Source organism: Apium graveolens, chromosome 9 (genome assembly GCF_009905375.1).
Source record: "Apium graveolens cultivar Ventura chromosome 9, ASM990537v1, whole genome shotgun sequence".
Classification (NCBI taxonomy): domain Eukaryota; kingdom Viridiplantae; phylum Streptophyta; class Magnoliopsida; order Apiales; family Apiaceae; genus Apium; species Apium graveolens.
In genome coordinates, this window is record NC_133655.1 from 26,259,966 (window position 1) to 26,283,796 (window position 23,831).

A 23,831-nucleotide genomic window follows, 5' to 3' on the forward strand; every position below is an offset into this window, starting at 1 on the left:
CCATTCCGGTCTTTAAGGTACCAATCGGCATAATTCAGCCTTAAATTGGACTGGTCCCACTAGCCTCTTACCATGACTGGACTAGTCTCACTAGCCTCTTACGTCTCAATCCAATCCATCAGGAATTCATTTGGAAAACCTTGAGTTGGAAAAACAAATAGGTTTTCTAAAATCCATTTTATCATTACCAAGCATTTGAAATCATTCGGACTCTTTCAAGTCGAAACTCATTCTTAAACAGATTTTAAAGAAGCAAGGTTCAGGGAGTGAATCAAAGATACGCAAGGAACAATTCTCAAGAATTCAGTATCAGGGACAACAAGGCACTAAATTAGAAGGATCAACATTAACTTAGGGATCAATAGGGTGATCAAGAGAAACAGGGTATCATTAAACAGAGTTAACCAAGATAATCAATAGGTTCAATATGATTCATGGCATTATAGGTAACTTGAACAGAAAGGTCTGGTTATCAGTGAGTGAAATCAATAGGCTTATCAATAACAGGTTATCAAGAACAGAGATTCTTTAAATCAATAACAGGGTTTCATAAAACATGGGTCTCATAAAACAAGGGTTTCATGCTTAAACATTTCAATACTCTACATGGTATGAACAACATTTCCTTTATAATCATTTACACAAGTAATCAGAGTTACTTTCCTGAATTTGCTTTCCTGAGGGTTGAACTACTGCCACCTAGTAAATCCTTTCTTTTCCTAGCCTGAATGCCCTCACGCTCCGAATATACAATAAAACCAAAATCTTAATCAGATTCTCAACTCTCGTTCCCGGAACGATCACTCTATACGATAACTCGATTATATCTTTGACTCGAGCATACGAATATAGCTTATACATATAAGCACATAGCACATAGCATATCCCTTTTTCGTAGCTTTTATATCCTTATACACTTAGCAATCAAAGCGTACTAGCTTGACCTTGGCTATTTCTCAAATCACACTATCACGACTCTTTTACGAGTACAAGACCTAATTACAACCAAATATTTACGTATATTATATCAATCAACTTAATTTCCTTTTCTTTTGCTCCTTAATTCGAGCCACATACTATAATCAAGCAACAAATTCCTAAATATTTACTTATACACTTTCAATCATCCTTTTAATCACAAAAACCAAGTAATTTAACTTTCGTTCCTTATGGCCTATTCGGCCTTATCACACAAAATCCACCAAATACCCACTTTAACTCACATACATACACACAACTCATTCAAAGCTATTAAAGTATCATTCTTCTTCATTTTAATCATAAAAATTCGAACCAATCATACATACTTGCGCGCATGCAATTCAATTTTAACTTATCATGCTATCAAACACTTTATCTTTATCAAGTAAGCCAACTAAGTTTCTTAACACAATCGATTTTCACCTAAATCACAACATGCATCCATTCATTCATCAAATTAGTCCCTTTTAACTTAATTTAATTCGGCAAAACTCAATTTTACTTCTCAAGGACAAATCAATGACATGCACATCTTGATCCTTTTTAAAACTAGCATGCAATCACTTTTAGGCCATTTATACTTAGTGTTTACCAAGTTTATCTCACAAAAATCAATTTCCTTTCTTATTAATACCAAAAAGTCGAACTTAACTTAGCATGCAACAACAATTTCATTCCTTTTTAATCTAATCACAATCAATCATCATTTTAAACAAGTTAACTCAAATCAAACAACTTTAAAGATTAAAACCATTCGGCCTTTTTCAAAAACAAACATGCAACTTGATATTCTTAATCCTTGAATCACAAATCCACCTATATTTCAACATCAAATCAATAACTCATGCATTTCAACACAATCAACTTGATTCCTTTAAAATAGTAAGGGTCATTCGGCCTTTTAATCAAAACATCACATGCAAACATAAATAAGTGATCTTAAAGTTCTAGAGCTCAGTTTTTTTTAACATCATAGCTCACCACCGGTTCACCGGAGTTCATCACCGGTGGCGGTGGTGCCTTCATTTGAGGGTGTCCAACCACGAAACCCCCGATTTCTCAAAAAAAATGCATCAACACCACATGCAAACTGATTTCAGCACAATAATCATAGGATACGAACTAATCAAGCAAGCCCTCGGTTCTTGGCTCAAAACCGAACCCAAAACACACACACACTTCGGCATGCAAGCCTAATCACACACATGCACATACTTCTACCTATACATAAGTGTTTAGCAAGAAGAATTAGGGATGATTGATGAGTTTGATCAAGAAAAAAGGAGGTATACTGAGAGAGATTGAAGAGAGAGCCGAGAGAGAGTTGTTCGAGTGAGAGAGAGAGAGAGTGAAAGAAAAAGAGGAGAGAAAAGAGTGAGTGCACGGAAAAGAAAGAAGAAAATGGGGAGGAAGGAGTAATTTATACTCCACCAACACAAGGGCAAAATGGTAATCTAATAACTCTTTTTTTAATTTGCACTTTCTTTCTCTTTTTACTCAAATGCAACGAAATTCAAAATAAAAATATTTCTCTCTCGGAAAGTCGAGGATTATTGAAAATGACAATTTTAACACGTAGGTCTCGAAATCAGCTTTTTATCCATTACTCATCATAAGAATTTGAGCGAACGGTTGATTTTATATGAATTCCGCAAACTTGCTTTAATAAATACAATTTCCACATAAAATTGATTTAAAAATGCAAAGATCAACAATCAAATTCACTTATTATTTTTAAAAAGTCTCTAGGATCATTACGAAGGTAACAAAATAAATCCCATATTTTTATCCTTCTCGGATGATTTTATAAAAATACGCGAAGGTTAATTAAACCTTTACTTAAATCACGTAATTCCTTTAAAATTCACAAAATTGACACAGAACACATAGTCATGCACACAGTCAAGCAATCACACACATATAGTCACATAACGACTCAGGTCTGATCATATAATCTATCCCTCTTTAATCCTTATCCTCTTTTACGCGTACCGGGTCACGTTCAGCCTGACGGCCCGACGCTCAGCGTTTCGATTACGCTTCTCATTATCTTTGCCAATCAACACGTCTCTTAAGACGAAATACTTTATTCATTCACTTCACATATAATTCACATTTTATATTATTTAATTTCCATATTAGGACGGATTCCGTTCTACCTGACGGCCCGACACCAAGCTTAATTTCTAAGCTGACTCTTTAAATTGGAACATTTTTATTCACGCTCCTAAACTCTAGTATACGGATAAAACAAATAATCATCACATAATTATAATCTCATCACATAACACATACTTTATTTTCTTAATTACGACGCAAAATTCTCAGTCGTTACAAAAATGTCATATAAATATCACACTATCTCTTTTTTAAATTTTTGGAGATTTTCATTAATTCATTCAATATTTGATATTTTAATATCAAAAGATAATTGACCTCAAAATCAATATTACATAAGGTTACATAATTTATCCAAACTTTTCATAGTTTAATATTGTACTTTTATATGTCCAATATTGTTTTATACATAATTTGAATGAACTTAATAATTTTATTAGTTAAATACAATAAAAAGTATTCATATAAACAAAATTTATTATTTATATACTATGATACTATTTAATCTGATTTTTTCAATAAAATGTATAAATTTGTACTAAATTTATTATTTATATACTATGCAATTTCTGTAAGTTCTTTTTTTACAAAGTCAATTAATATATTAAAATAGAACACAACAAGCCTGATAGTTCAAACCTCACGAAGAAAACACTAATACAATTGTTAAACATATCAATTAGTTCAACATTACTCGGTGTCCCATACCTGACACTTTAAACTTTGAAATAAGATATTTTAAAATATGTTAATTGAAAATCACTATGTTATATTTGATGTATACAATTTGTATATAATTTACAAAAGTAAAACATTAGTGCATTAAAATTATTTTACAACGAAATTTTTTTATTAAAAAATTATTTTAATATTAGTGATATCCACCTTAAACTGACACTTCCAATTTCAAACATTATAAAATTAATTCTTAAAAAAAAGATAATAAATTAAAATATTTTATAATTACAAAAATTACATTAATTGTCAAAAGGTAAATATATACAAATAAAAATTATATTGTTATATTCAAAATAGCATACAATTTAGTGCAATATCACCCGGCCTCACACTTTAAACTTTGAAAAAATAAATATATATACTTTACATAAGTTATTTTAAAATATGTTATTTGACAACTATTATATTATAATTGATGTATACAATTTGCAAAAATATATATTAGTGCATTAAACTTATTTTGCAACAAAAACTTTTTGTTAAAAAATAATTTTAATATTACTGATAGCCACCTTAAACTCACACCTCCAATTTTAAACATTATAAAATTAATTATTCAAAAAAAATAATAAAATCAAAATATTTATTTTCTCGACACAGTTTGATGTAAAAAAATTTAAAATTATATAAATTACATTAATTGTCAAAAGGTAAATATATACTATAAACAAATGAAAAGTATATCAAAATAGCTAAATTTTGATATAAAATTTAGTTCAATATTACTTGCCATGGCAACACCTCACACTTTAAATTTTGAAAAAATATATATATAAATACTCTACATAAGTTATTTTAAAATATGTTAATTGACAACCACTATATTATATTTGATGTATACAATTTACAAAAGTAAACATTAGTGCATTAAAATTATTTTTCTAACGGAATTTTTTTTATTAAAAATTCAATTTAATATTACTTATATTCACCTAACATTGACACCTCCTATTTTAAGCATTATAAAATTAATTCTTAGAAAAAATATTATAAAATTAAAATATTTCTTTTCTCGACATAATTTGCTGTAAAAAAAATTAAAATTACATAAAATATAACAATGATTTTGAAATGCAGATAAATTGTTAGGTCACACACACTGTAGAGGGGGTGAATACAGTGTAAAGTACAATCAAATCGAACTTTAATATCTCAAGTAACATAAAACAAACTTTATTGAAACAATAAACTCTGTTACAGTATAGAACTGTTACTTCTCAGTGATGAACAAATATCACGAGAGCTGCTAGGGTTACTACGAATAATCTTCTTGAATATGATAACACTTATAGTGTAAACCCTATGTCTGTGTTTATATACTACACAGTTACAAGATAATCGCTAATTGATATGGAATATAATTCTGCTTCCTAAAATATATCAATCAGATATCTTTTCTTCCAAGTATTCCATTCTTCACGGAACTCCTTCTTCATGCATATCTCTTCTTATGTTTATCTCGATCTTCTTTCCTTTAATTAGCTACTATCCTTATCTGAACATACTCCAGCACTTAAGTTCTGATATCCATCTTCTGATGATTATCTTCTGATAATATAAGTACTGATATCCTTAAGTCCTGACTTCCAGTAAGAACTAATTTATCATATTTAAGTAAGATCTGAAAACTAAACATAAATCATATTAGCCATGACATTATCAAATATATCTAACAATCTCCCCCAACTTGTAAATTAGCATAATATACAAGTTTAACAGATATTTGATGATGTCAAAAACATTAAGTACAAATGCATGAGAATTAGACTAGATAACTACAACTTACAGTCCTTAAAGCTTTACCAACATTTAACTTCTGATAACAGCTTCAGTCTGTACAAATATCAGAATTTAATCAGTTGTAGATCTTGACTTGGCTTCATCTTCTGATCTCTCTGATGTCATGAGTTGTTCTGAGATAGTTCTTCAACAAACATCTCTCAGCATATCTAAGTTCATCAATCATTCTCCTTTTAGCATCTTTAAGCTCTGCATTATCTTCACCAATTTGAAAGATTGCAGCCCTGAGATCATTAATCTTTGCTTTTCTTATATCCTGATCCAGTCTGATCAAGTAAGCTTTATCAGACTCAAGATTGAATTCCACGGCCCTGCAACCCAGAAAGGTAGTTATAATTTTAGCAGTGTTGGGCTTCATTTCAACTATATCACCCTTGTGATCTCTGTACTTTGGAACATATGTGCTGTCAGACTTAACAAAATAAAGTCTTTTCTGTCTCTGAATCTGATCCTTCAAATAGTTTGCAGCACTTCCTGTCAATCTGTCATCCACTTGAAGTAAGAATAGTACATGCTCCAATTCTTCAAAATACTTCAATGGAATGACATTTTGCCTTATATGATAAACCCTACCATCTGTCATGAAGTACAACAAGATGTGTTCTTTCAAGTAGGTATGGTAAACCATTTGTACAGATTCCAGTTGATTCAATCTCTCAGGAGTTGCTCCAATACCTGGTTCACTTAAGGAAGTTGGATCATTGGTAGTGTTCTATATTCTTCTTTCATCAGCACTTTCCAATCCAGTTTTATCTCTTGCTTCCTTTCCAGTAACTACTCTTGCTTCAAAACCACTTGCAGCAGTCTTCAAAGGTTGAGTCTGTTTTGCTTTAGTGAATCCTGGTAGGAGTTTCTTTGGTCTATCTTCTGATATCAAGTTAACTTGAGCTATGTCAGAGGTTACTTGCTTCTTTAGAATATCAGAACTTACTGTCTCTTGACTCTGAACAACTTGAGCCATGTCAGAGGTTGTTTTAAGAAGTTTTCTTGAAGTCAGAGCAAGATCATCCTTTTCATCAGTGATTTCTTCATTCTCAGAAGAGAGACAAGCAATTCCACTGAGGCTTGGATTTCAGTAAGTTGAGATTGCTGAGAAGCTTGATTTTTCAGAATATCATCAATCTGAGCTTGTTGCTTCTCATGAGTCTTCTCAATATAAGCAATCCTGTCAAAGGTAGGTTGGAAGAACTTTTTCTAATCAATCTTTTGAACTTGTTCCTGTTTGATGAATTCTTCCTGAATCTTGTGTAGCTCTGCATGGGTAGTTGAATGGAGACCTTGAAGATGTTTAGTACTCAATGTAGTGACTCTAAGCTGGGTTTTGAAATCATTAGTATTTAACATCTCATCAGCTTTTGTCAATTGCTCAGCCAGATTCTTTACAGATGGAACACAAGTAATTGAGTTCCATTCCTTAGTCCACTCCTGACCAGCAGGAGTTTCACTCCAAGGCACTGGTGCTTCTCTGGTAACAAACTTCTTAACAAGTTCAGATTTAAGAACTGTTTGTTGAGGGGCATGTCCTGAAGGACCTGCTTCATCAGTATCTGCTTGTAGAGCAGCATCACCAGTATCTCCAGCATTTGCAGCATCAGAACTTACAGAATCAGTATCTTCTGACAGAACAACAGTGTGAGTAGCAATGGAGGCTTCATCATCCTCTAATTGCTGATCTGGTTCCAAGTTCTGATCAACAACCATATCCTGATGCTCACCTATATTCTGATCATCAGCATCTAGATGCAGAGAAGGTGTAGTAGATAATTCTGGAGTGTGAGCAGCATTAGTAACAGGTGTTGTTGATGGATTAGTTGCTGTTGGAGCTTCTAAGTAAAGTACTTCAGGCACAACCAAGGTCTGGATATCAATTTCAGCACTTGTGCCTGGAACAACAGGAGATACAGACTTTTGAACAGGAGACACAGATGGTGTGTTGGCCTTTTCAGTAACAGCTTCCTGAGATGGAGTTGATGGAGAAATAGGGACTGGAGCAGATTCCTTTTCTTGTGAGATCAGAGATTCCTGATCCCCTTCCTTAGCTGCTGCTTCTTCATCATCTGAAACTGGCCTTTTTGCCCTCTGTTTCTTGTATCTCGTTGTAGATATGGATTCCTTGGGAGTTTCAGGAACAGTCATTCTTCTAAGCCTCTTGAGAAGCCTAGATCCCCCAATACCAGAATCCTTCTGAGAAGTCATTTTCTCAGCTTCTTTAACAACAGGTTCTGAAGAAGGAACCTGTTCCTCAGTATCAGATTCATCTCTCAAAGCAATCCTCCTTCTCTTTTGAGGTGTTTGAGGAACAGTCTTTGTAATCTTAGGCTTAGAAGATGAAGGGTTCATAGGAGGTTCCGAGGATGAGGGTTGAACTGTCTGTGAAGTTGAGAGATATGATCTAAGATATTGCCTTAGTGTAGGTTGAGTAGTATGGGTGGTAGGTGCTGATGGTTGTTGTGGTGTTTGGGAGGTTGTTGTTGATTGGATATCAGGATAAATAGATTTATAAGTATCAGGATCAGCATTTACTAAGATCTGTTTTACAGACTGAAGAATCTGTAAAGGTCTAACCACTGGTTTCTTAGTGTCAGCATTTACCAGGTCATTAAAGTATCATTTTGCAACTTTAAAAGGTGAAGTTGAGGTACTAATTAGTTGAGGTTCATCAGTACAAAAAGTATATATAAGTTGACAGAATCTAGCAAAGTAGACAACATTCCTATCCTCTGTCATCCTATCCCCAATAAAACCAATTATAGCCATTGCAAAATCAAAATGAGTTTGGTTTATAATGGCATACCCGATGTGCTGACTCATTATGGGGATGACATCAAAATTCGAACACTTGTTCCCAAAAGCTTTAGTGATGCAGTCGAAGAAGAAGCTTCATTCCCTCCTGATATGAGCCCGTTTCAACTGCCCAAGCTTTGCCAAACTTTGTTCATATCCCAAACTGGCCATTAACTCCTGAAGAGCTGATTCCTCTGGAGTTGAAAAAGTACATCCTTCTGGGAGATGTAGAGCCTTACATATTGTACCAGGAGTGACTGCATATGAAGAATCACCCACTTCGAAAACAATACTAGGAGTACCATTTGGACCACCATTATCAAAGTTTCCAGTCCTCCAAAGTGTCAGAACTTGTTGACTGGAGAAGACGGAAGGTTGGGTCAACGCATACCCAATTTCACTATGTGCAAGAAGATCTTGCACAAAATGCAATTCAGATGGAGCTTCAGCATTATCAAGAATAGCAGCATAATTGTTTGGAACAAATTTAGCTTCATCAATGATTAAATCCTTTGGTGCCATGAAATTAATCGAGATGTGTAAGTGCCTGTTAGGTGTTTGATAGAATGTCTATATGAAAAACCAACGTTAGAAGAAGTAAGAGAGTAAAAACAATTAGAGAGAAAAAGTGTGAAAGGAAATAAAAGATTAAAAAAAAATCCTCTCTCTGTCTTACTTATACCTTAAAAAAAATGTAACCGTTGGACACCTGTCAGACATTCAGTAATAACGGATAGTTACTGGGCTCGAGAAAACAGTAATCATTACTTACCCACTTGCAGTTTTTCAAGGAAAAAAACCGTTCCACTTACCCAGTTATTCCATTAATCAAAGTGAAACAGTTGTAATTCAAAATTGAAACTGTTCCCACTTATTTAATTATTTATCACTGCAACATCAATATTCTGAAAAAAAAATTCAAGTGAAAAGGACCATAATAAATCAGATGAGCAAGTACTGATAAAATAAAATCAGAACTTAAGTGAAAACAGAATTTATATGGTCATCAGAATATGAATATATATCAGGATTTATCAATGCATTACAAAATATCTCAGAGACAAGATCTTGAAACAAAAATAAATTTCATTAATATATCAAGAGAATACATTCATGAAATTGAAATTACATCAGAACTTGTACAAGATTTCCCTAAGCTGCTAAACCTAAGGTCAACAGCCTTTGTCCTAGCTCAAGAAGCCGGGTAAGGCTGATGATGAAGAAAAACAGGAAGAAGAAAATAAGTCATTTCTTCTTCCTACTCTCGACAAACAGAATAGCGAGTCGAATGATTCGCTCCTGCTGGCGGAGAGCTTCCAAACTTTCCTCCTCCAATCGCTCCAGATGGCGATGGTAATCCATATAGAAGAACAGGAGGTGGGTGAGTACCTCCTGGGGAACAGAGTCCCATATCTCATCAGGAATGGTAGTGACATGCCATTCCTGCTGCCAATCAGCACAGCTCAGCTCCATGTTGAAAGTTTCGTAGTTCAAAAACATATTGTATCTGACCATGGTGTTTTTGATATAAAAAGTATGAAGGTGAGTTTGTGAGAAGACATTTGATGGGAAGGCTGATGTGAAGTGGTTGCTTATATAGGCAAGAGAATGTCAGGAGACGTAAAGAAATTTAATGCTTACAGGTGGAATTAATTCTACCTCGTCTCCCCAGACTTGGAAAAAGAAAAACATTCATTGGAAAGAGAAAACATGGTTTAATGCGCACAAGAAGCAAGTAAAAGTTGACTGTTCAAGTACGAGTACCACTATCCCTAACCATAGTGACTATTAATCTTCCACTTCAACATATTCAGGTTTAAACTGAGACTGTTAGGTCAAATTTTATCCACAAATAAGTCAAGTAAAGAATCAGACGTGAATATCAAAACTTAGACTTATATCAGAACTTAACAGTCATCAGAACATAATCTCTTAACTCGAAAAATGAATGCATATCTTAGTAAATCCTCACACAAATTTTGATTTATATTCTTCAGAACATAATCATCAGAACATGCAATCAAAACTTGTCCTCAGAATTTGTGCAATGTGACACAATGACTGTTCATCTAAAACAACATAGATCACCACACTGATTTTCATCATTCATATGGAGTGGTTAGTGTGTGCATTAAGCTAAATATCAGACAAAGAGTAAAGTATGATTCACTTCAGTACATCTTAGATATAAGGCATAACTAAAACTTTGCTAAAGAGCTGTCATTATCCTGAAACCTATTGGTGAATGAGTTCATGCTTGAGTCCACCTCAACTATTGTGTGCTAATTTTATGCATCTTTTTAAATTCCTTTTTACAGTGGCTTCTCAGTGTAAGTGAGTCACGACTGCTTATCAGAATTTATGCTATTATCAGAGTATTTCTCCAGTAATCATAGAGTGTGAAAAGTCACCAAGAAAATATTTTATTTGCTTTTCTGATGCATATTACTTAATACCAGCAATGCACTTGGGTCTTCCCTTCCACATTTTTACTCTAGATCTCAAAGGAGTACCTGATTTTTAATCCTTGTTTCATTTTTTTTTCTTTTCTTTTGATAAGTGAGGTTTATCAGCACTTAGTTCATTCAACAGGTTTACTAGCATCAGAACTTAACAGATGAGCAACATTATTCTAGTTTGTGACTTAGTAATAAGATAGACAAAGTAAACTTAACTAAACTCAATTATCGAAATTTGCTTGTGTCAATAGATTTCCACATAAATAATTACTTCTTACATGGGATCCCTTGTTTATTAAAGACTACTAGGTCAGCATCTAGCACAGTTATCCTCATAGGATTGAATAGTTACCTAAACAGACATATCACTATCAGAGTTTAGAAACATTGATCAGACAACGGTCAGTACTTATACATATTTTTCATTTAAGCACAAAATACACAAAGAGATTGAATTATGTAAATACTGATCATACAATCTGATGTAACAGAACAAAACTAAGCAGATTTAGAGAAAGAACCTGAAACCGTTCCAAGTTCATTTACCAATCTTATAAAAGTAGCTTCACACAATGGTTTTGTGAAGATATCTGCTAGTTGTTGATCTGTTGGAACAAAGTGCAATTCCACTGTACCTTCATCTACATGTTCCCTGATGAAGTGGTACCTGATGCTGATGTGCTTTGTCATAGAATATTGAACTGGATTACCTGTCATAGCAATAACACTTTGATTATCACAGTAAATAGGGATTTTGAAATATGTTAACCCATAATCCAGTAACTGATTTTTCATCCAAAGAATCTGTGCACAACAACTTCCTGCAGCAATATATTCTGCTTCTGCAGTTGATGTGGAAATTGACTTTTGTTTCTTGCTAAACCAAGAAACCAATCTGCCTCCAAGAAATTGGCAGCTTCCACTTGTGCTTTTCCTGTCAATTTTGCAACCTGCAAAATCTGCATCTGAGTAACCTATTAGTTTAAAATCTGATTCTCTGGGATACCATAATCCCAGATCAGCAGTTCCCTTAAGATATTTAAAAATTCTTTTCACAGCTGTTAAGTGAGGTTCTCTTGAATCTGCTTGAAATCTTGCACAAAGACAGGTAGCATACATGATATCAGGTCTACTAGCAGTTAGATAGAGTAGAGAGCCAATCATACCTCTGTAATCAGTAATATCTACTGATTTACCAGTATCCTTATCCAGTTTTGTTGCAGTGGCCATGGGAGTGGATGCACTTGAACAATCTTGCATTCCAAATTTCTTCAGCAAGTTTCTGGTATAATTAGTTTGACAAATAAAAGTGCCTTCTTCATTTTGCTTGACTTGAAGGCCCAGAAAATAGCTAAGTTCCCCCATCATACTCATCTAATACCTTGACTGCATCAGTTTGGCAAACTTCTTGCAAAGTCTGTCATTTGTAGACCCAAAAATGATATCATCAACATAAATCTGGACTAGAAGTAAGTCCTTTTCATGGTTGAGATAGAACAGTGTTTTGTCTATTATTCCTCTGTTGAATCCACTTTCCAGAAGAAACTGAGCTAAAGTATCATACCATGCTCTAGGAGCTTGCTTAAGTCCATAAAGTGCTTTATCAAGCCTGTAGACATAATCTGGATGTTTGGAATCTACAAAGCCTGGAGGTTGTTCAACATATACTTCCTCCTCCAATTCTCCATTGAGAAAAGCACTTTTCACATCCATTTGAAAGACAGTAAACTTTTTGTGAGTAGCATAAGCCAAAAATATACTTATGGCTTCTAGCCTAGCAACTGGTGCAAATGTTTCATCATAATCAATTCCCTCTTGTTGAGAATATCCTTTTGCAACCAGCCTTGCCTTATTCCTTGTAATTATGCCATCACTATCAGTTTTGTTTCTGAACACCCACTTTGTACCAACAACAGATCTATTCTTCGGTCTTGGCACTAGGGTCCAGACTTTGTTTCTGTCAAATTCATTTAACTCTTCCTGCATTGCTTGCACCCAATCAGCATCTTGAAGAGCTTCTTTCACTTTCTTTGGCTCAGTCTGAGAGAGAAAAGAATTATAAAGACATTCGTTTGAAGTACCTGTTCTAGTTCTGACACCTGCATCAGGATTTCCAATTATCAAATCAGGTGTATGTGATTTAGTCCACTTCCTTGCAGATGGAAAGTTTTCTCTAGAACTGGATGCTCCCCTATGATCCATGTTGTCTTCATTTTCATTTTCTGATGCTCCCCCTGAAACTATGCTCTCTGAGGTGGATTCTTCAGAATTTAGATTTTCAGAACTATCAGAACTTGGCTTGTCAGAACTTGACGAATCAGAACTTGAAGAGCCAGATGTGTGTTCTGATACTTCTAGAGATGTGGTATGTTCTTGAGTATGCTCCCCCTGCATAGGTGCATCTTCCTTTGGCGTAGTCACCACAGTTTCAATAACATCAGAGTTTAATCCATCAGAGTTTACAGTATCAGGACTTAGACTGTCAGGATTTTCAGTATCAGTACTTGAGTCTTCATTTTCAAATCTCAGCTGATCATGATCAATAAAATCTTCAAGACCAGTAATATTCTTGTCATCAAAAGAGACATTGATAGATTCCATGACCACTCTTGTTCTCAAATTATAGACTCTGAAGGCTTTTGTGGAAAGTGGATATCCAACAAAGATTCCTTCATCAGCTTTTAGATCAAATTTAGATAGCTGTTCAGGATGAGTCTTGAGAACAAAACACTTGCATCCAAATACATGAAAGTACTTCAGATTTGGCTTCTTTTTCTTCACCATCTCATATGGTGTTTTTCCTTGCTTGTTAATGAGTGTTGCATTTTGAGTAAAACAAGCAGTCTGCACAGCTTCAGCCCAGAAATAGGTTGGAAGCTTTGCTTCTTCAAGCATTATACGTGCAGCTTCAATGAGAGTTCTATTCTTCCTTTCAACAACTCCATTTTGCTGTGGAGTTCCAGGAGCAGAAAATTCCTGCTTAATTCCATGATTTTTGCAGAACTCTTCCATTATCAAATTCTTGAACTCAGTGCCATTATCACTCCTTATGGTTTTCACAGAATCTTTAACCAATTTATCCAGATGTTTGACACGATCAATCAAAATAGATGCAGTTTCACTTTTTGTGTGCAAGAAATACACCCATGTGTATCTTGGTAAACTCATCCACTATGACCAACGCATATTTCTTCTTTGCAATAGACATGACATTCACTGGACCAAATAGATCAACATGTAGTAGATGATAAGGCTCAAGAATTGATGATTCAGTCTTGCTCTTGAATGAAGATTTTCTTTGTTTGGCCTTCTGACAAGAATCACAAAGGCCATCAGGAGCAAATACTGACTTTGGCAGTCCTTTCACAAGATCTTTCTTGACTAGTTCATTTATATTGTTGAAATTTAAATGAGAGAGTTTCTTGTGCCAATTCCAGCTTTCTTCAATTGATGCTCTACTCATCAGACAGATTGCAGAACCATCAGTACTTGTTGAAAGCTTAGCTTCATAAATGTTACCACACCTGTATCCTTTTAGAACAACTTTGCCTTTGGATTTACTCACAACTGTACAGTGTTCTTCAAAGAAATCAACATGATAACCTCTGTCACAGATTTGACTTATACTTAGCAGATTGTGTTTAAGTCCTGAGACCAGAGCTACATCTTTAATGATGACATTCCCAAGATTGATATTGCCATATCCCAATATTTTTCCAATGTTGTCATCTCCATAAGAAACACTTGGGCCAACTTTCTCCACAAAGTCTAATAGCAGGGCTTTATTTCCAGTCATATGTCCTGAACATCCACTGTCCAGAACTAGAATATTTTTCCTGTTGCCCTGCAATCACAAAGACCACTAATGATTAGTTTTAAAGACCCAGACTTGCTTGGATCCTTTGGCCTTATCAAGTTTGTTAACGTTTGCAGCGGATTTAGCATCAGAGTTTATGTTAACATTTTTCTTATCAGAACTTACACTATCAGACTTTGAATCAGAATTTACACTATAAGGAACAATGGAAACTTTCTTCAAAGAAGGTTTTAATTGATAATAATCATAGTACAAACTATGATATTCCTTACAAGTATAAATGGAATGCCATAAACTACCACAATGAAAACAAGGATTTTGTGGTTTATATCTAACAGACTGACTCTTAACTCCTGATTTTGAAGGTAAGGAGTTTATGTTCTTATGACATGTTTTCCTAGGAGCATCAGGAACAGGTTTATAATCATTGCTTTTATTCACACCTTCCTTTCCATTCCTATTTTTCCTAGGTGATTTTACCTTGTTTGCATTCTTAACATCTTTCAGCTTATGCTTAAGCTGCTTCTTAGTCATTAAGCCTATGTTTACTTCAACTGTCTTTTCCTGTTTTAGTTTGTCAGAAGTTAATTCCTCTTTAACTTCTGATTTCTCATTATCAGACTTTACAGTTACAAACTTAACAGGTTTTAATTTTGGCTTTTGCTTAACAACAGGCTTAATTTCTACAGTTCCTTTATCATTCTTATCCTCTCCATAACCTAAACCCTCTTTCCAATTTTCACTACTTAGCAAATTTTGAGTTGTTCTGCCAGAGTTAGTCCAAGTCCTGATAATCTCTCTTTCCTTTTCTAACTCAGTTTTTCAAGATTCATTCAATTTTAGCACTTCATCCCTAACATAAAAAGCATCATCTCTATCCTTCTGAGTTTGATGGAACATAACTAACTCTTTTTCTAAGAAATCATTTCTTTTCTTAAAAACAAGATTTTCAGAAGTTAATCTTTCACATGTTAAAGTTTGATCTCTATAACTAACAAACATGGTTTTAAGATATCTTCTCAACTCATTAATATCATCACTATGAAAAGCATAAGTAGTCTGAGGTACCTTTATTTCAGCAGCTTCAGAACTGCTCTCAGCACTTTCTTTATCAGCATTTGCCATCAACGCATAGTTCTCCTCACTTTCAGAGTCTGAGGTGTCTGTCCAGCTTTTCTGCTTTGTGACAAGAGCCTTGCCTTTGTCACCCTTTACTTTCTTGCAATCAGGAGATATGTGGCCTTTCTCACCACAGTTATAGCATTTGACATTGGTATAATCTCCTCTATCAGACTTTCCTCCTCTGCCTTCAGATCTTCTGAAATTCTTCTTATCAGAACTTGTGCCTTTCCTGGAAAACTTCTTTCCCTTCCTGAACTTCCTGTATGCAATCTTTGTGATCCCTTTCACCATAAGAGCACACAGCTTCATCATCTCCTCATCAACATCAGTCTCAGGCAAGGTTTCAGAATCTGAGTCATCATCACTTTCAGAACTTGATGACTCAGTATCAGACTTTATGAAAAGAGCTTTACCCTTATCTTTTCTTGAGGTAGCTGCCTTGGGGGATTCTTCTTCAGCCTTAAGAGCAACTGTCCTTGACTTTCCTCCTTTCCTCTTGCTTCTTTGTTCCATCTCAAGTTCATGAGTCTTGAGCATTCCATAAATTTCATCAAGAGTTGTTTCACCAAGACTGTAGTTGTCTCTTATTGTTGTTGCCTTCAAATCCCAACATTCAGGAAGAGCTAACAGGAATTTAAGGTTTGAATCTTCAAGATCATACTCCTTATTAACCAGTGACAGATCATTCAAGAGTTTGACAAATCTATCATATAAATCAATCAATGACTCATTAGCCTTTGAGTCAAAGTGTTCATACTCTTGAGTGAGTATTGTCTTCCTGTTCTTCTTAATTGTATCAGTTCCCTGACACCTTGTTTCCAGAGCATCCCATATCTCCTTAGCAGTCTTGCAGTTAATTACCCTGTTTGACATTACATTATCAATGTCACTATGCAGTAAGTGTCGTACCTTAGCATCCTTAGCAATTGATGCGATATCTTCAGCAGTATAATCACTCTTCTCCTTTGGTACAGTCTTTGCTGCTTCACCTGCAACTGCAACAACGAGCTTGGTTGGTTTGTGAGGCCCTTCCTTGATTCTATCAAGATATTCTGGATCTGTAGCTTCCAGAAACATGGTCATCCTCACCTTCCATATGGCATATTCAGATGGTCTCAGTATGGGAACTCTGATGGTTTCATATCGACTTTGAATTTGTGTCTTTGGAGGTTCTTCAGTTTTGGTAGACTTAGTTGGAGTTTCTGTGTCAGACATGATTGTGTTTGGATCTTTAACTGTATGTGTGTTAACAGATAGGCTCTGATACCACTTGTTAGGTCACACACACTGCAGAGGGGGTGAATACAGTGTAAAGTACAATCAAATCGAACTTTAATATCTCAAGTAACAGAAAACAAACTTTATTGAAATAATAAACTCTGTTACAGTATAGAACTGTTACCTCTCAGTGATGAACAAATATCACGAGAGCTGCTAGGGTTACTACGAATAATCTTCTTGAATATGATAACACTTATAGTGTAAACCCTATGTCTGTGTTTATATACTACACAGTTACAAGATAATCGCTAGTTGATATGGAATATAATTCTGCTTCCTAAAATATATCAATCAGATATCTTTTCTTCCAAGTATTCCATTCTTCACGGAACTCCTTCTTCATGCATATCTCTTCTTATGTTTATCTCGATCTTCTTTCCTTTAATTAGCTACTATCCTTATCTGAACATACTCCAGCACTTAAGTTCTGATATCCATCTTCTGATGATTATCTTCTGATAATATAAGTACTGATATCCTTAAGTCCTGACTTCCAGTAAGTACTGATTTATCCTGTTTAAGTAAGATCTGAAAACTAAACATAAATCATATTAGCCATGACATTATCAAATATATCTAACATAAATATAATTTTTTTTGAAAATGTAAACTCTGTATGCAAATATTTTGAAATGCATAAAAATATCACATAAATATCACACTATCTATTGTTTAAATTTTTTGAGATTTTCATTAATTCGTTCAATATTTGAGATTTTAATATCAAAAGATAATTGACATCAAAATCAATATTAAATAAGGTTACATAATTTATCCAAACTTTTCATAGTTTAATATTGCACTTTTATCTTCATAATATTTTTTTGTACATAACTTGTATGAACTTAATAATTTTATTAGTTAAATACAATAAAAAATATGCATATAAACTAAATTTATAATTTATATACTATGATACTTTTTAATCTGATTTTTTCAATACAATGTAAAAATGAATTAACTTGTACTAAATTTATTATTTATATACTTTGCAATTTCTGTAACTATAAAAACGTCCTTTTTTTATTAAGTCAATTGATATATTAAAATAGAATAGAGCAAGCCCTGATAGTTCAAACCTCATGAAGAAGATACTAATACAATTATTAAACATAGCATGCAGGGTCACATACTCTTGGACCAAATATACTAAAGAAGAACCCACTCACTATTTACTTTATTATTACAATCTTACATTACTTGGTCATAATTTAGAAAATTGAAGCTCACTAAGCAACATACTACAAATTAGCAAAAATCACCTACACTAACACTGAAATATGACATTACAGTTAAACTTCAATTCATTCCTCTAGTATTAGCTTCCTCCATCATTGCCAATTGCATCAAAACTTCTTTGCATGATACATGATATAAGGTGCAATATCACTGCAATTTAATAGTACTAACTGCAGCAGTCCTAGCCAAATGTATTAGCCATATAGCCAAGGAAAGCTAGCATTGCAGTCCAACACAATGTCGACGTTACCACCAAATTCTTCTCACTCAGGTGAAATTTATCACTATATGGGTTGAACTGTGAACCTTTCTTCCCTGGACTTTTGCTTATATGTTATTTATGCAGATTATACGTAGAAATTATGAGCTTTTATGTTCTAAGAACTTAGAGACATATGTTAGCTTCTATCAAAACAGAGATGATTTCTCACCAGATATGAAGATATGCAAATATGGGAAAAGGAATCTTGAATCTCAGAAGTTTAATGTGGACTGACAGACTTTTGTATATCTTTTCTGGTAGCTGAAACCAAAATAAAAAACAGTGATGCACATTTTATTATAAGGAACTGTGAAAAAACAATTCTTGAGTTATGAGTATGAGAGTGAAGAAACTTTGCAGGAACCCAAGATTCATCATTCTCAATATTTCCATGGTTCTGATGGTGAGTTATGTGGCTGATTCTCCTGCAGGAACTCACCTTTGTAATATTTTACAAAATTACGTAATGCTCAGAGTGCAATGCCATCGTCAGCAATACCAAAATAACAACAAAATCCCTCATGACATAACTAACAGACCTCCAAGGATTCTTAACCCAACAATGCTTGGAAATAGTACAAACATATTATCAATACAAAAAACAACACTAAAATTACATAAAGAAAGGAGTGCAGAGACGAATTAAAAGAAAAACAGAAAAAAGAAGAACTATGATGTACTAACCTGTTTGTTCATTAGCAAATGAAACTCAATTAAAATCTACATGTAACCTGCAAAAAGAAAGAGAGAAAATGAGATTCTGAGATTTGAAATTTGAGAGAAGAAGAATAACAGACGTATATATATCAATAATTTAACTCAATTTACAAATCAAGGAGTGATAGTTTCTATAGATAAGTATGAAATTCAAAATTTAAAAATATAACAAATAAAGGAGTAAATCATGCATGATTGATTAGTCTAAAATCTTTTTCCATAGATAACTTGCTTTTTGAATTTCAAACTATAAATGTAGATTAAGAATATTTATACAAACATACCAAATCAATACAAAAAGAAAATAATAAAATTACAAAAAAGAAAGAGTAAAAGAGACGACGTATCAAATCAATACAAAAAATTATACTAAAATTACAAAAAAAAGAGTAAAAAGTCGAATAAAAAGAAAAAAAATTTAAAATAGAAGAATGAGAGAGATAAATGTCTGATATAATTTGAAATAATGGTTTTTGAAGGTAGATATATTTGAATAGATAGTTTTATCGTATTTGTGGCTAAAATTGTAGATCTTGAGTAGCACACATATAATATTAATTGGGTAATTTGATTGGATATGAGATAATTAAGGAAATTTGAATTTAAAAAAACAATTGAATGTGTAAATAAAGAATGAGAGAGAATAAGGAAACCAATAATTATCATTGAATTAGTGTTGTAACAGATGTGAGAAAATCATGCAAATATTTCCTTAGATAAGATGTTTAAATTTTAAAATTCAAAATTTTTCCATGTTTAGTGTTTTGATGGGTAAAAAATGGGTAGACTTATATGGATATATCCATGGATATATAGATTTTACCATGATGTTTTAGTATCTCCGTCATACAATTCATAAGTGACAACCACACGTAATTTAAAGTGGTAGGACTAACTTCGTCATATGCTTGCTTCACGGCAACAACTAATTGAGTAACCGTAGTAGGTGCCTTCTCATGTTGTAGTCCTTGTATTATTCTAAAAAAACCCAAATCGTTGATATTGAGATCCGGACTATTAGGTGGTTGATTAGCTAATGTAATGTGAAATCCACCATCTTGTGCAACCTTGATAAAATCTTCGTCATTGTCACTTATATGGGGTCTAGCATTATCTTATTGGATGACGATATGTTTACTAAAGTCGGATGGCCATTTAGCTTTAATAGCCGGAATAATCTTTTCGATTAAACATTGTTTGATCACAAGTTTGGTGATGCTATCTATGGGTTTTACTTGTATGACACCCCTTGCTCTATTCTTACTTGCTCTAGCCGCCGGCTCCTCAAAAGTGAAAGGAGATATTCCTAGTTTACCATCAAATATACAAACCCCGTCTTTGTCATACCTAGGTCTCGCAACCGCACTCATAAACATAACCTTTGTTATAAATCTCTTGGATTTACAAGTTCTATGCGGTTCCGGTTCATTGGGCAATAGGTAGAATTTTTGTGATGTTTTAGTCATATAAAACCACTTCTCGTCTATGTGAACCATACAATACATGTCTATATATGTTGGGTTTTTATGGAGTGTTGAACTTTCAATATGCTTCAAAACAAACATCACCCTTACTTTCATATTTTGAGATGTTAAATAAGGTTTCAAGGCATTCGAATGCGATTTAATTTCCCTCCTTTGAATATATCTATGGACAGTAGATTTAGGTGCATTAAGATGACAAGCAAGGGTACGAATATTGGTTCGTAAGCGTAAAGAAATTGAACTTACCTTTTTTAAGTCAAAAACTTTTTTCTTGTTACCACCTTTGTATTTTCTGTGCAAATCAGGCTCCTCACCACTTTTGATGGATTGCAGAATTGATTTCCATATCTTTGAAATGACTGCCCTGATGACTTCATATTTAGAAGCAATATCCTTGATCATTCCATTCTTTAAGTTGTTATTGCTGTAATTTAAAATCAGAATACGATCAATTTGATCCTTTTCTAAATTTGTCAATCTTTTTTCTTTTGCAGGAGGACCCCTAACAGTGGCTGGAGCTTCATTTAAATCTGGAAATGGGTCTTCATTTAAATCTGGCAGCATGAAATCAACCATTTTTGTTGTAGATTACCTGTTGTATATAGAGTCAGTAGTTTTTCTCTGTGTAAAGTAGTTCAGATTTATATTTGTAGTTCAGTAACCTAACATGTGTCTCTTTGTAGTCATTGGGAGGCAATATTTTAATTCCAGATTTTTGTTTAGGCGATAAATGTAATGAGTTTCCCCCCATAAAGCTTCCCCCTTAAAGCTAATCATCTGTCATGTTTACTAATTTAATAATGTTAAACTTTGCTCGTTCATTATTTTAATAAGCTCCTTGTCCTCTGTGCCCAGATGAATGGTATAATATTCACCGGGACCGAGGGAATATGGGTTATGGGTACACATTTGAAAAATAGGTAAATTAAGGAGTAATCATTAAGAATATATAGATATAGATACAGAATTTGAACAGTGAAACAAATAAACTTTATACAATACTACAACATGAAGAATCAAGCAACTTGAATAGGCCGTAAAACAACTGAGCAAATAACACACTTGGAATTAAAATTCCCACAATAATGGTAAGTTTTTCCTTCTCTAGTACTACGCATTAGGTGAAACAACTTCAGCTTTGCAGATGGGGCAACTATTATGCTGTTGCAACCATCTCTTTATGCATTCGACATGATACTCATGTCGACACTGAAGGCCTCCGATTAAGTCATCCTTTTCATACTCACCCTGGCAAATAACACATATGTCAGCTTCTTCATCCATCATTTTATTTGTAGCATCATAACTCGTTATTTTCAGATGTCCCATTATTGTTTCCTCTGATAATCTGCTTCCAACCCGTCCCATTTGTTCTTCAAGCTCCAGATTTTCCTCGTAAGTAGGCTGATTATTATTTGGCAGCCAGTAATCATATGCTTCTCCAATTATCGCAGTTTCCTCACTATATTCAACTCGTTCCATTCGTTCTTCCAACTCGGAATGATGAGTCCAGAAATCATCAGTTCCTCCAATTATCGCGGTTTCCTCCTGCAAGAATTTCAAATAACACCAGAGTTAAAAAATACAACAACAAATATATTCGGGCAAGCAAATGGAATAAATTTTTCGTATCGTAAATAAAAAAACTTACAGCAAAGTCGTAAACAACGGGGAGAGGCACAGGCACAGCAGGACTAAGAATCGTGGGTGGAATAGTAGGAGACTGATAATAAGATGTAGAAAACTGGTGGACTCGTTGTTCAAGTGGATGAACAGAAAGATGATGATGATCATAAAGGTTTCTGTAGTAGAGGTTATTCATAATTGTACGATGTGTTTAATAGAATGAGGAGAGTGTTGTTGATGATGAAATTAAGGTTTTGTGGTTTATGATGATAGATCATCCGTGTATTTATAGGTTAGTGTCGGGGTCTTCCTGTTTCAAATCGGATTTTGAGAACTAAGAGGTAAGAACTTTCCTCAGTTTAGTTTAGCTTCAAATACAAGCTTTTCTGAATATAAGCGATTGACCGACATTTTTTTCAATTATTCATTTTTTAAGAAATTTAAGAAAGTATTATAAGTAGATTAATATAAAAGTAGGGATGACAAAAAGTTTTGAAATAACGGATCCCTAACCATCCCGAATAGTTTACACCGAATCCAATTTTTACGATTTGGTTTTTATTTTTTAAAGATTAATTGAATTTTCTTCGATTTTTTTTTAAAGTTCAACTCAACCAAAACATGACCTAAATACCCGAAACTTGATTTAAATGAACACCTGACCGAATATGATATATTTTATCTAAATATTTAATCTAATATACAGTCATAATACATTTACATAATAGATTTAATTAATTGAGAAATTATCGTATGATAACTATAATTTAGTAACTAATATAAAATGTTCAAATGTATTAAGAATCAATCGGCTTGTATTGAAACACATTTGAAATAAGAAAGATAACTTATTGGGATTTTGTGTGAAAAAATAAGTTCATAGGTTAATTTGCAAAAAAATCACAAGTTCATTAATTTTTTTTGCTAATAACTCAAAAAATAATTGCGAACATGCTATATCAATTTTATTTCTATTTTATTCTTCTTCAAAAATCTATGGAGCAATCCTACTGCCCGAGTAAGTTATAATCAGTACTTGTACTTTCTTAAAAATGCATTTACAAGTAGTTTTGTAGCTCCGGTTGCTTGTAACCGACAACTTCATGGTTTATACCATGAAGTTCAACTGTTCAAGGCAACTCTGTGGAAGTTACAAAGCAGCTCATCCATCCTCATTACCTGGCCTGCCAAAACCATATATAGTTAAACCTTGATTAAATAATAATCGTTTAAATAATAACCTCGTTAAAATATTATTTTTTTAGGTACCAACATAATGGATACAGTATTTTTATTCCCGATAAAATAATATTTTTTCTCAGTTTCAACCATATTACTTTAAAGAGGTTTAACTGTATAATGGCTTCTTCAATTCAAAACCACACATGCATTCAATTCAAAAC

General features: G+C 33.6%; 1 protein-coding gene across 1 annotated transcript; it reads right to left on the reverse strand.

The window, feature by feature from the left end:
* Nucleotides 1–21,726: 21,726 nt before the first annotated feature.
* On the reverse strand, nucleotides 21,727–22,806 carry LOC141684699 (uncharacterized). The gene is made up of 2 exons (XM_074489783.1): nucleotides 22,454–22,806; nucleotides 21,727–22,350 (listed from the first exon to the last, which is right to left on the reverse strand). The coding sequence occupies exons 1-2, from the start codon at nucleotides 22,622–22,624 to the stop codon at nucleotides 21,913–21,915; spliced, it is 609 nt and encodes a 202-aa protein (XP_074345884.1). The 5' UTR covers nucleotides 22,625–22,806; the 3' UTR covers nucleotides 21,727–21,912.
* Between the last annotated feature and the right edge of the window lie 1,025 nt (nucleotides 22,807–23,831).